This window comes from Hemicordylus capensis, chromosome 4, assembly GCF_027244095.1.
Source record: "Hemicordylus capensis ecotype Gifberg chromosome 4, rHemCap1.1.pri, whole genome shotgun sequence".
Lineage (NCBI taxonomy): Eukaryota > Metazoa > Chordata > Lepidosauria > Squamata > Cordylidae > Hemicordylus > Hemicordylus capensis.
The window spans coordinates 289585717-289600429 of record NC_069660.1 but is presented as its reverse complement, the minus strand read 5'-3'; the positions used below and the strand labels follow the sequence as shown (position 1 = coordinate 289600429).

Sequence of the window (14713 nt, the reverse complement as noted above, 5' to 3'; positions counted from 1 at the left end):
TTCTTGGGATTTAGGGTCACCTCACATTTTAAACAAAGTTTGTGTAACTCAGTTTTTTCTATGAAATTATATCAAAGATCTAATAGTATTGTTCTCATTTATGAAAACTGAATTATTTTAACCCATATACATACTTTCTACTTTTTAAAAGATCATTTGAGACCCAGTTGTCAAGGGTTGAAGCTGAGTTGTTAAGAAGAGAAGCACCTCCTTCTTATGGACAGTTGATTGCTCAGGGTTTAATTCCACCAGTTGAAGATTTCCCTGTTTGTTCACCAAATCAGGTAAGATCTTTCATATGATCTCTAAGATAAATTTATAGAATTATTTATAGATAATTATAGAATTAGATGTTGTCTTATCAGTTAGGTAATCCAACTCCTTGCAACAGCAGGATTCTCAGTCCTGTGCCAGGATTCTCAGTCCTGTCTCAGGATTCTCTCTGTGCCAACACGCACAGAGCATTTGTGCGCTTTTGGGGGGCCTGCTGTTCCCCCTCCCTCCTGCCCCACTCTCTATTGCCCCCCTCCCTCCTGCCCCACTCTCTCTTGTCCCCCAGCCCCACTCTCTCTTGCCCTCCTCCCCCTCCCTCTGGACTCACTCTCTCTTGCCCCCCTCACGCCACAGACAGGTCCATCTTACCAGGGCGGCGGCGAACTGAAAGGTTTCCCTCCCATCCGATGCCTCCTGCCTCCGGTGGCCAGTCCCGGCCAGGCCGCCGCCTCTTCCATATCTTGGATGGCCCGGCCAGGCTGTCCCGCCGCCTCCGCCTCCCGCTTGGTCGGGCGCCCGCCGTCGCAGCCTCTCATACCTGGGACGGCCTGGCCAGGCCATCCCGCAGCATCCGCCTCCCGCTTGCTCAGGCCACTACTGCCGCTCATACCTGTCACGGGCAGGCTGTCCCGCCACCTCCCGCCAGCCGAGGCCACCTCCTCTGGCTGTTTTGCTTGCGGCCCGCCCCCACCACTGCCATTTTTTCTGTCCCCTCAACTCTCGCTGGGCCCAAGAAGTCTCTCAATGTCTCACGAGAGTTCCGCCGCCAAATCCTGGGCACGCATGTCCCAAGAGAATTAAATATATAGATAATAAGGGTGTGCCCAAAGCGTTTTGGAGGCTATTATAGAAGCCTTCGAAATGTTTCTGCCACCGGGGCCATTTCAGATTTCAGAGGCACCAGGGGTGCTCCCTTAAGGATGGGGGAGGTTGCACTTACCCTTCCTGCCGCATTTACCCCATCGGCGCTCCGTTGTATCAAAGCCCCTCAGGGTGGCAGCGTACTTCCCTACTATTGCTGTCCTTGGCCAGAAGTGGTCGGAAGTACCGGGCATGTGTGCATGGCAGACAGGCACGCACACATATGGCGGGCACACATGCGCCCGGTACTTCTGGCCAAGGACGGCAACGGGGTGGCAGGGAGGTATTCTGCTGCCCCAAGGGGCTTTGATACAACGGAGCGCTGGTGGGAGGGGTAAGTATACCTCCCCCACCCTTAAGGGAGTACCCCCGCCGCCTCCGAAACGCGGAGGAGCGGTTCCAGGCACATCCCTAATCAATAATTAATTGATTTCTTATGGCAGCCTGTGCAACTTTGTGGTTACATACGTACATAAGTCCACAACTTTTGATATCTACTTTCTGCACTATTAATTTTGGCATACTTCAGTCATCTTTCTATAAAGCAAGTCTCATCTTTTCCAGGAACAGCTGTAAAACACTTAATTTACCTACCTTGCCATGGGATGTGGTGATGGCCACTAGCTTGAATGGCTTTAAAAGGGGCTTAAACAAATTCATGGAGGGCAGGTCTATCAGTGGCTACTAGACCATAGACCACCTCCAGAGTCAGAGGCATGATGCCTTTAAATACCAGTTGCAGAGTAGCAACAGCAAGAAGAGAGAGGGCATGCCCTCACCTCTTGCCTGTGGGCTTCTTAGAGGCATCTGGTAGGCCAATGTATGAAACAGGATGCTGGTCTAGATAGGCCTATGGCCTGATCCAGGAGGGGTGTTCTTATGTAATACAAATATTCCAAGGAAAATATTTAAAACTAACTAAAAAATTGCTAAATAACAGAGCATAGTCTAGCATAACATGTTTAAAACAGTTGTTTGGTCATAAGGCCAGTAAGCAACAAGCCACCTTTTAAAGTGGTGACTCATATTGAGCAGGGGGAGAGCAGCTGGCCCCAATGCCAGGACAGCATCCCCTCCAGTGACTGTGGTTTCTTTTTAGAAATGTTTGTTTCTTTTTAGATTGTGAGCTCTTTGGGGACAGGAAACCATCGTATGTATATATGTATATTTCTATGTAAACCACTTTGGAAACTTTAATTGAAAAGTGGTATAGAGTAGTAGGAGTAGTATGTGAAATCCTCTTAAATAGTCAAGCTTCAAGGTTCTCCTAACTTAGTTCATTGTGCTTCAAGCTGAAAGAATAAGTCCAGCTCCCTATGCTATATGCAGGGCTATTAAAATATTTCAGGTTTACCAGATGCCACTGTTTAGCAGAAATCTAGGTGATTGATTGATTACCTCCCTATCTGAATGCTTTCTTCATCTCCTTCTGGATGGAAAAGCATGTATTGCACATCTAACTGTCCTGCCCTTTATGAATGCAAACTGAGTACTTGACTTCTTGCCATTCATGAGTGACTATTTGCTGTCAGAGGCAATCACTCATTGCCTGCACCGCTGTTTCCATCCACACTTAGCATCTTGGTATCTTAGCACTGCTACCCTCTTTGCTATAATCACTGCACACACTTTATCTTGTGGCAGAGCTAGCAAAGACTAGCAGGTGCCAAACTTCAGCTCAGCTCATGGCAATTTATTTCCAGATCAGGACTGTTGGATACCAGTCACAGTTACCTCTCTTGGCCAGAAGAGAGAGAATGCACAAGTAATAGCTACAGCACTGAATTATTTCCCACAGGGAAGAAACTACTACCATGTTAGCTTGTTTTCTCTCTCTCTCCTGTGCCTTTTCAAAACAGTACTGATCATTCAAGGCTACAAAACTGATACACTGATAACCTTATACACTTATCAGTGTTGTAGCCTTGAATGATCATTACTGTTTTGAAAAGGATCTGATGATGGCACTACAAAAGGGAAGGCAGCAGAGAGTTACAGGTACAATTTACCTTCTGACTGCTCACCGGCAGACCAGTGATACCAGCAAATTATGTGGCTGCTGAAATGCAGTTTATATAATGGCTGGCATTCAAAGAACTACTTTAAGCATGCATAGTGGGGGCTTTTAAAAACAAAAACAAAAGCAAAAACATTTAATAGACTTCCACATTGTATTACGGTATGCTTTTGAAAGTTCGTTCCATCTCTAAAGTGCTTTGCTATGTGAAATGGAATGGTGTTGTATGAGAGAAACAAGCTACTAATTGAGTGGTTTTTTAGATCCTGTCTCCTATGATAATGCCCTCAAAAATCTTGTTGACTTATTAGATAAATGCTGTGATGATCCCTGAGTTCCACAGCTGTCCATCTGTTTGGGATTATTTTTACACTCTACTGCCACATGGTGGCGCTTAAAACTTTGCTATGTTATTAACTTCCCACTTCATATTTGAATTGTTTGAAATTCAATAGTATCTATGGACTTTTCCATAAATGGAGACAGACTGTATTTTTTCCTATTCAGTCATTTCATTTCTTGGAAAAGAGGTGACTACGAGGAAACATGATAGAGGTGTTTAAAATTATTTAATGGAGTAGAGAGAGTGGACAGAAAGACATTTTTCTCCCTCTTTCACAACCCTAGAACAAAGGGTCATCCCATGAAACTGAAGGCCAGGAGGTTTAGGGCTGGCAAAAGAAGTACTTTTCCACACACCACCTAATTATCTGGAATTATGGAATTACATTATGTAATTCTCTGCCACAGGATGTGATGATGGCCACTAGTTTGGATGGCTTTAAAAGGGGCTTAGACAAATTCATGGAGGACAGGTCTATCAGTGGCTACTAGTCTGATGACTATAGACCATCTCCAGCCTCAGAGGCAAGATGGCTCTAAATACCAGTTGCAGGGGAGCAACAGCAAAAGAGAGGGCATCTTGTCTGTGGGCTTTTCAGAGGCTTCTGGTGGTCCACCAGGTGAAAAAGGATCCTGGACTGGATGTGCTTTGGACCTGATCCAGCAGGACTATTCTTATGTTCAGTGAATATATAATATTTCTCTGTAAAATGTTAACAAAGATAAAGTGACATCTAGTTATTTGGATCATAGATTTATGACTGTGCATGCAGTAATGAAGCCTCCTCCCATTCAAAATACTTTATATTGCCCTGCGGGAGGTAGCATGCATTTAGTTAGAAACACTCGTCTTCTTCTCGACAAATATTGACAAATATTGACAAGCATTGACAAATTTTCTGTGGATCTAGGAGCCGTACAAGACACTTGAGAACTACCAGACTTAGAGATGGACTTTGTGGAGGGGTGTGGTGTTAAATGGACTTCTCTTTGGCTCCTTTACAAATAACTTACTTAGAACAGAAATAACACTACCTTGAACAAATAAAGATTTTATTAAATAACTCTCCCTCTGAAAATCCTTGTTTAGGTGCCATGATTATCTGGCACTAGGATTTGTCAAGCCCTGATCTGTCATCTTTTGGAAATGTTGTCCTATCTTATATAAAATTGTTAAACAAACTGCTGAAAAACCACTTACACTTAAGATCACTGGAAAAGCAGGCCAGTGAACCGAGGAAGTATAATATAGCCCTTGGGAAAACACTGTAAATGTAACTGGACTTGATAAATTACTTGTGAACATGTATATACAGTTGTCCTTCACCTATCACCTATTTGAGTATCCGCAACTGGGAAATTGTGACTGCCCTTGCCAACCATGACCTGAGTATCATTTCTGGGAGTCAGAGGGTCATTTCCAGAGGTCCAGGGTGATTTTCGGGGGTCTGGGGGCGATTCTTTCAATTTTTTCCCTTGGTTTTTCCCTTGGTTTACCTTGAACCATGATTCCCCTAACCCCATTTGCCATTGAAACCAAAGGCTCATCTATCATGAAATCACCAACCAAGAGGGTTTCCAGGAACGGAACCATCACAGTTGGCGAGGGACAACTGTATTAACTTCTCATGTGAATGATGAACCAGAAAACAAACTGATAGCTTTACTTGTGTGAAAATCTAAAGATGATTGCTGAATTGAATTAAACTTCTCAGAAGAGCTCTTTCTGTTCCAAGGCATTTTCTTTTTGCTGGCCAGATTGAGTAGGTAACAAACTCACTGTTTCATAGAAGGGGAGTGGGTGGGTAGTAGGGATGTGCACGAACCAGTTCGGTGCCTCCTTAGGGAAGTGCTGAACCAGCTTGGGTGCCACAGCCAAACCAGTTTGGTGAGGCAGGGACCAGTTCCCTTAAGAAGCAGGTAGGCAGGTCCTTAACTGTTCTGCTGCTGCCCCACCATTTTTCTGGGCACAGTGCCCAGAAAAATGGTGGCGTGGCAGCAGAGCAGGTAAGGACCTGTTTACTTGCTTCTAAATGGAACTGCGTCCTGCCTGCAGCTGCCAGAGCCTATTTGGGCACATCGATAGTGGGCAACACAGTATACAGTTTGGCCCTAGCAAGTCATACGTTTTGGACTTTGGCATAACCATTGATGCTATGATGTAATCCAGAATTTATATTGTTAAATGACAGAACAAAGTTACTTTGCATACTGACTTCCTTCTAGAAGGAAGGAAGCATTATAAGTTTATAAACTGATATCACCAGACATTCTAGCAAAATGAAATTGAAATGAGCTATAGGTTTAGATGAGGGGTGTTTCTTGACAGCATTTGACATATCTGTGTATTGTTGACTTATCTGTGTATGTTGACATACCTTGTTTTTTGCAGGCTTCAGTTCTGGAAAATTTGAGGCTAGCAGTGCGATCTCAGCTTGGGTTTAGCTCCATCAGACTTCCAATTGCAGGCCGGTCAAGTAATATTTGGAACAGAATTTTTAATTTTGCAAGATCTCGTCATTCTGGATCCTTGGCATTGGTTTCATCAGATGGGGATGATATTGCCAGCCAGAATACTAACAGAGAAACTGAACGAAATGGTTCTCACCGAAGCCTCTTTTCAGTGGAATCTGATGATACAGACACAGAAACTGAACGAAGAGACACAGCTGGTGCAGTTGGTGGTGTTGCTGCTACTTTGCCTCAAAAGGTCCCTCCTGCAACAGCTGTAGAAGCAACTGTAGTTTGTGGAACTTCCTCAGTTCAGAATACCAATGGTAGTACAGATAACGGACGAGAAGCAACAAGCGCGGAACCCCCAAGTTCCAGTCCAGGACGCCATCAGTTCTCTAGTGCACTAAGTCGTATGACTCAAGGGTTACGATGGGTACGCTTCACTTTAGGAAGAGCAAGTCCAGTAAATCAGAACCAAAGTCCTTTAAGACAGCTTGATAATGGAGTGGGTGGAGGAAGAGATGAAGACGATGATGTTGAAATGCTAATTCCAGTTTCTGATGTAGTGTCAGACTTTGATGTGAATGACTGTTCAAGGCCTCTACTTGATCTCACATCTGACCAAGGACAAGGACTTAGACAGCCTTACAGTGCAACGCATAATGGAGTACGGTCTTGTAACCGAGATGGCCCGTGTGAGCGCTGTGGGATAGTACATACCGCCCAGATACCTGACACTTGCTTAGAAGCAACACTGAAAAATGAAACAAGCGATGATGAGGCTTTGCTACTCTGTTAAGTATGGATTGAATGGGAATGTATGCAAGTTGGAGCAATATTGGTGATTGTTTTTGTACTTCATAATTAAGGAAAAAATCCCCTAGTTTTTAGTTTCAAAAAAATTCCAGGGCAAATGATGTGACTTACGCATTTTATTGTGCATGAATGAATCTTTGGGCAACTATTTTGCCACCAGCCTAATGTACATCTGTTGCTACTTCGTTATTCTTTCAAAGTCATCTACTGATGACTTTCCCAGCAACTGTTTTTCCTACGAGTAGTCTTAAAGCGTGTGCATGGAAGCAACTGCAGATAGGATGTCTCTGTAATGTGTGAAATGTATGAGTAGTAGATAAGCATTGAAATATGCCAGGCTTGTCAGACCATTTTGCATTTTATGCATTGCAGAGGCTTATGCATCTGCAGCCAGTTTCCTACACATTCTTCAACATGAAGGTAGAGAAAGGTAATCCTGGGAAGTGGCCTCCATTTCAGATAGGCTTAACATGGTGGTGTAATTCACAGCAGAAACTTGGCTGCTCAACCACTTTTGGCTGCCTGGCACTTAATCCAAGTTGACAGGCTAGTTTGTACAGAATATTTATTCTCTTTTGAAATTAAATCCAGTGTACTATTGCCAATATAATTGTAACTGAATATACTAAATGCTGATTATTGCTAAATATTTTTTCCTTTTGTGGTTTATAATATTTTGTCTAATTAATGAATGTCATCATGGTGAACTTTTTCAGAGGGAGGAGAGACTTTCTCCAAAACACTTATATATTTTTTCCTTTTAAAAGTTCAAACAGCAGTTAACTTAGATAACTAATGGCAAAAAATCTTTTGTAGCTTTTATAACATTGACTTTAATAAGTTTGTCTGGTATGGTACAATCAAATAAGGTGTAAACATTCACAATAATTTTTCATCTATCTTTGAAGATAGATATCTGAAGTGATTAAAATATGCAGTTAATTCTTGTATATAATGTTTTTTTAAGCTGAAATAGGTACATATAACTCTAGAAAATATGTTCCAACTGCTAATAGCTCTTTCCCCTAACAGGGTTTAAATTTGTTTGGTTTAAAGGGATTTGCACTAAAATTATATTCTCTAAAGAGCTTAGTGCACAAGCACTATCACTTTAAGTACTATTCTTTAATACAGCAATGAATATATATAATATTTCCATCTCTCTGTTCTTGGGTTGTTGCTTTCTTCTGTTGTTCGTTGCTGCAACTCAATTTGCTTTACTAACTTCCTATTTATTCATTGTATTTAAAGGCTGGTTTACCTGGCATCCTGTTGTGCTTTTTGTTTTTTAAAAACGTATATTTCAAGGGTTTTTGTTTGGTTTTTGTTACATCACATTGTTGGTGCAAAATACACCAGTGGGGGGAAAGTGTTCATAGTTTCCAATTTTGTGACCAGCAGGTGGTTGTTACTTCTACATGATATCAAAAAATCCATATTTTGAGAAGGTGAAAATTGTTGGTTGCTGTTATATTTATTCTTTGCAAGTCTAAGTAGGCTTAATGATTTAGTATGAAAATGTATTTGTGTGTGACTGTATGCTATTTATTAAATTTTACATACTTTGCTGAATGTCATTTTAAAGCATGTTCAAAGTCTTGTGGATTTCTTGTCCTGTTTATGCTGTCACAAACTAACCATGTTTTAAAATGTATCAAATTAAAACAATTATGTATTGAGGTACTTTTTAAAGAGAAGGTCTGTTTTCTATTTTTGTGTTCTTTACAAAAACACAAGTAGAAAACATGGTATTTTAGTAGTCGACCATGGGACCTGCCTTAGCACATATGAAGTATGGAAATTGGTTTTTCAATATTTTGCCAATCTCTTGATACCTTAGACCCAGATGTTTTTCTAGATTAAAATTTAAGAACCCACTTCACTCTTGTACTTGGCTTCATGTGTATTTTCCCAGTCATCTCCCAAAATAAGGGTAGATATTATCCTTATGGGCTAGCCCCATAACCAGAGAACAGACAGATGACTTGACTTCTATGCAAGTCTAAAGATGCTTGCCAAACTGAATTAAACTTCTCAGAAAGCTCTGACTGTAGTGCTAGAGGGTCATCTTTGGAGCTGGCTGCTATCCCTGAACCTGAGCATTTTGATTGAAATGTAGCACTAGGAAGGAAGAGTGGTTTTGGAGGCTTGCAAAGGAAAAGTTGCTTTTTTCTTTTCCTCTTGAAAAGAACCTCCTAATATACTCCCACTTTGCATACTTGCTATTCGGGATATGTACAAACAAAGGTCCGTGCACAGGTACGGCACTGCGGTGGGGAGGGGAGCAGCAAGTGGGACCTTTAAAAGGGAGTAGAACAGGTGCTTACCTACTCTCCACCACCCCATGCAACTTTCTGCTGTGACAGCGCTCCCCCCAAGAATCTGTGCGCAGTGCCAGCATGCACATGGCCTCCATGCATTTGTGGACACCATTTGCGTGGTCAGCATGGTGTTGCTTACCACGCACATGGCATCTATGCATGTGCAAAGGCCATATGCATGCCTGCATTGTGTGTAGGTTTATTTTATTTTATTTTATTTATTTCATTAATTCATTCTCTTTCTATACTGCCTTCCAAAAATGGCTCAGGGCAATTTACACAGAGAAATAATAAATAAATAAGATGGATCCTTGTCCCCAAAGGGCTCACAATCTAAAAAGAAACATAAGATAGACACCAGCAACAGTCCCTGGAGGTACTGTGCTGGGGTGGATAGGGCCAGTTACTCTCCCGCTGCTAAATAAAGAGAATCACCACATTAAAAGGTGCCTCTTTGCCAAGTTAGCAGGTTCTTGGGCGGGAGCAACGTAGCAGCAGAAAGCTGCGACGGAAAGAAGGCAAGAACCCATTCCACTTCCCCTGCTAACTTGGCAAAGAGGCACCTTTTAACGTGGTGATTCTCTTTATTTAGCAGGGGGAGAGCAACTGGCCCTATCCACTCCCAGCACAGTACCTCCAGTGACTGTTGCTGGTGTCTGTCTTATGTTTCTTTTTAGATTGTAAGCCCTTTGGGGACAAGGATCCATCTTATTTATTTATTATTTCTCTGTGTAAACCACCCTGAGCCATTTTTTGGAAGGGTGGTATAGAAATCAAATAAATAAATAATAAATAAAGGTCCCACTTGCTGCTCTCCCTCCCGCCAACCCGGCAGCACCTCGCTGCTCAAATTGCTTTGGTGCCGAACCTGTGCACATCTCTACTTGCCTTAAGTTTTTAGGGACTTTAACAGACCAGTTCCTTCTCTTCACTCTCCTTCATTTTTCTATTATGTCTCTGGTTTTCTCAAATAATGCTTTAAACATTCTAAGGCACTTCACACAATTGTCATTTGTGTAGGAGAAGCCTCGGGAGCTGAGCACGCTCCTGTTTGCCAATCCTGTATCAGTTAAAAACAATGTCAGAAGCTGGGAGCTAAGCTCCAACTGGGTAGAATGAGCCTGCCCTGCTCAGATTCCATCCCCAGCTTCAGAACGAGGTAGTCGGGAAAATCATCCTACACAGCTGGGGTGTAGCTCACAATCGGGCTCCCAGCCTCCAACCTTGTTTTTAACTTACACACTATTGGCAAATAGGAGTGAATACAGCTCCTTAATTTTTTTATTTAACATATTTTATACCACCCCAAATTCACATCTCTGGGCAGTAGGAGGCTTCTCCTACCCTAATCTACATCGTGTGAACTGCCCTTCTGTGCCTTAATAGACTTGGATAGATACAGCCTGCACAATATGTGGTTGCTTTGGATCCTCCCCCCCATTCCCTGGATGAAAGTAAGAACTACTGTTGAAACACTGTTGAATAATCCAGGATGTTGGTGTAACAGTGGCAATACATCTCCTTCTGGCCCCCAACAAAAAGTAGCAGAAAGGACAGGAGTTACCCTCTCCAGACAATTGGATAAACTGTTGTTCGCTCTGCCCTGGAACTTATGGGGCTGTTTGGGATATTCCTTTTTTAAAAAAAAAACCACCAACCTATAAATTGGAAAACGTAGCTATTTCTGCACATCTAGGGAGTTCCCCAAGTATGCAGAAACCAGTACCTTAATCTTGCGTGAACCTAGCCCTATTAAGACATTTTGCACGAGTGTACAGATGTCGGTACACTCGTACATATTTGTGTGAGTGACTGTACCTGAATTCATCTAAAATGTGAACCTGGGTAAAGGCTCTTCACATGCATAGTACAGATAAGTATACTGCTGTACCTGCATTTAGCATCATGTGTGTACACTATACATCTGTACACTCTTACAACATAATGTCTGAATAAGGTTCTTGTTTCTACACTGATAAGCACTCAGCACCTGAGTTCTAAGTATTTATGATGGTTGACACTGATTTCAGCTGAGTACAATTAACTTTGGTTTCATCCAGCAATTGTTAGAAGGAAAGCCATTGATATTTTGCCCTTTATATACAAAGTGGGAGGAAAAGTTTCTTTTACATTAAATTTAGTGCAGACAGCCAGGATATTGGTATAACATACATGACTCTCAGTTCCAGGGGAGCAACTTTTGAATCTCTTACTCAATGTTTTAGTTGATAAATGAATTAAATCATTTAAAGCATCCAGCTCTAGTAGCTGTTCAAGCAAGATTAACATTTTCCAGAAATGTTTATGATATACTTAATAAACCTAAAGATGTATCCATGTTCAGTTTATATGCTGTATAAGAATTTCAAAATGTTACGCAAGAGTTGCTGAAGTACACCACCTAGAGCCTCTGGATGGGACAGTTTATAAATTAAATGAAATAAATAAACAAATAGCAGTCTTCCCTGTAACAGGGATTTCCCAGCATTTGGCTGTTCAACATCTGGGAATCCCTGTAACAGAGCACAGTAAAAAGTACTTGATTCAGTTAAGCTGGGATGGGATGTGTGGGGACAGAGTGCGACAGCAAAATGTCTTAGACTGGCCTTGCCTTCATATGTTGATTGAATACATAGAACATGAGAAGAGGCCTACAAACACTGAAAAAAGTTAATTACAACTTTTAAATTGAAAATTAAAATGAGCCCCTGATGGCGCAGTGGTAAAACTGCCGCCCTGTAACCAGAAGGTTACAAGTTCGATCCTGACCAAGGGCTCAAGGTTGACTCAGCCTTCCATCCTTCCGAGGTCGGTAAAATGAGTACCCAGAATGTTGGGGGCAATATGCTAAATCATTGTAAACCGCTTAGAGAGCTTCGGCTATAGAGCGGTATATAAATGTAAGTGCTATTGCTATGGCTATTGCTATTGCTAAATTGCCCAGTTCAACTGGTATTGTATCCATTAATGCATTATTACATTATTTTTTAAAAAAAAAACACCACACACTTCTAGAAATTGAACATTTTCTTCACAGGAATGTTGGAACATCAACAAAGTCCTGGATCAATATAAGGGTACTGTTTAAGAGAAACCTCATGATGCTGAAGTATGAACATATTCTCTGCTGTAAGAAACTGGCATTGCTACAATTTACTGTCATAGAAATTTACAGCTGGAAAGGACCTTGGAGGTCTTCTAATCTAACCACCTGCTCAATGCAAGAAACGGCTACAGCATCCCTGACAAACGGCTGTTCAGCCACTATTTGAAAACCTCCAGTGAAGTAGAATCCTCCACTGGCTAAGGCAGGCTGTGCTACTGTCCAGCAGTTCTTACAGTTAGGAGATAATTCTAAATCTACTTAATTGTAATTTCACCCATTTGTTCTTGTCCTGCCGTTAAGAGTAGCAGAGAACAAGTCTACTCCTTTTCTATGTGACAGCCCTTCAGACATTGAAATATGATTATCATAGGTAAAGTGTGCCATTGAGTCAGTGTCAACTCCAAGTGCCCACAGAACCGTGTGGTTTTCTTTGGTAGAATACAGGAGGAGTTTACCATTGCCTCCTCCTGCACAGTATGAGATGATGCCTTTCAGCATGTGATGATGCCTTTCAGCATCTCCCTATATTGCTGCTGCCCAATATAGGTATTTCCCATAGTCTGGGAAACATACCAGTGGGGATTCCAACCGACAACTTCTGGCTTGCTAGTCATTTCCCCGCTGCACCATTAGGTGGCTCATCTTCTTCAAGCTAAACATACCCAGCTCCTTCAACCATTCCTCATAGGTCTTGGTTTCCAGACCCCTCACCATCTTTGTTGCCTCTCCAAGTTGCCATGAACTACTCTACTAGCCAAGGTTGGATCTGATATACCAAACCAATTGCCATTTCTTGCATAGCACCTCATAGCTCCTATGGCAAAAGAAAAAAAATAGTAAACACCACAATTTTGTTTTTGAAATATACTGCAAGACCTCTGTGGTCTGGGTTGTGTGCCAGGTTTCTCTAATGATTTACTCTCTTGTTTGGGGTGCCCAAGGCCATTTGTAATGCCACAGTTCATCTAAAACAATCAATAAGTTTTAAACTTGCTAAGCTAATATTCTAGAATTATCTCTTTAGATCCATGCATCTCAACAGAAAGTGCTTACCTAGTCCACCTTCCACCTCCACGTGAGCATGGATTTGACTTTTCAGAAAGTGGCGATCCATCATTCTCTAAGGAGTGCCTGTTCACTATAGCTATTCTACACTGAGCAGAGGCTTATACATTCAAATATTTACATACAGCTTTTCAACAAAAGTTGCCAAAATGGTTTACATTTATTTATTTGGTCTAGCTGACTTTCAAATTTCCTCTCCAAATCTATCATTTTATGTGGATGGTATTGGTTGCCAGTTGGGTTCTTGAAAGGTGGAACTAGTTTCAATTGCACAGACTCCATGTGTTTATTCCAGTGAACAGACAAATCAGGGACTTAGGTCCACCACTCTGCAACTGACAGCCCATCCAGCACCAAGCTGGTGGTGAAGGAAAATCATAGCATTGGTAGGTGTGCTATTGAGTCCATGTTGACTCGAGCCATGTGGTTTTCTTCGGTAGAATACAGAAGTGGTTTACCATTGCCTCCTCCCGTGCAGTATGAGATCATAGGATACCATACTATATTGTTGGGCCTGGCCCTAAGGACTTGAAGTTTTCCTGGCAATTGCCTGGCGTTTTGAAGTGTGAGTGAACTTGGAAGTACCTCAACACAACTTTCAAAACCAAAAGGGCTTTTGTTGTTAATGTTCAGTTTTCAAAGGGAAGCAACAGCCAAATATTTTGAATGCATTTTAAGGCCGCAATTCTATCAACACTTAACAAGAGTCACTCCCATTGAATACCACTGTTCTACATTTTTGTGGGAAGGCAACTTTAAGTGTGTTTAAGCGAGAGTAAAGCTGTCTTAAGTTCAGTTGTACTTACTCTGCCAGTAAGCACCTGTACGGTTGAAGCCTTAATTGAGGTTCAACACCCTGTGTGATTCCACTTCCTCAAGGCTTCCTTTAGTAGAGTTGCCATGCTCCCTGAAATTCCAAGTTTCACCTAGATTTTAAGCATCTTGCCTAGATTTCAGCTATTTTTATTTTATTTCAAAGCTAAGCTCTAGTCCTTGTAGAAGCGAAGTTATGGAGCAAAACATGCAGTCACTATTCTGCTCAAAAATTATTTTCAAGCCCTGCTAACTGGGCAAAGAGGCACCTTTTACCATGGTGATTCTCTTTATTTAGCAGGGGGAGAGTAACTGGCCCTGTACACCCCCAGCACAGTACTTCCAGTGACTGTTGCTGGTTAGGGATGGGCCCGGACCGGTCCGGAGACCATTAAAAAAGCCTCCAGACTGGTCCGGAGCTGGGTGGTTCGGTCCGGGGGTGGGGGGTACCTTTAAGAGCAGCGGGAGGGTTTACTTACCCCTCCCGCCGCTTTCCCACTTGGTGCCATAATCTTCAAAGTAATTGGGGCGGCAGGACACCTCCCTGCCGCCCCTTCCCCGACGTTGCTTGCAAAAAACCCCTGCAATCCTTTGCACGTCCCCACGTCACAGAGACGAGCGCACACAAAGGACTGCTGGGGTTTT

The 14713-nt window shown here is 42.2% G+C and overlaps 1 protein-coding gene across 2 annotated transcripts in view; it reads left to right on the top strand.

The window, feature by feature from the left end:
* The window catches only part of LRP12 (LDL receptor related protein 12), a 62663-nt gene extending 54313 nt beyond the window's left edge, over positions 1 to 8350 (top strand). For both annotated transcript variants that reach the window (XM_053249043.1, XM_053249044.1), the window contains 2 exons: positions 152 to 284; positions 5886 to 8350. In XM_053249043.1, the coding sequence (XP_053105018.1) occupies positions 152 to 284; positions 5886 to 6746 (994 nt within the window). In that variant the 3' untranslated portion in view covers positions 6747 to 8350. The remainder of the gene's footprint in view (positions 1 to 151; positions 285 to 5885) is intronic.
* Positions 8351 to 14713: the final 6363 nt, after the last annotated feature.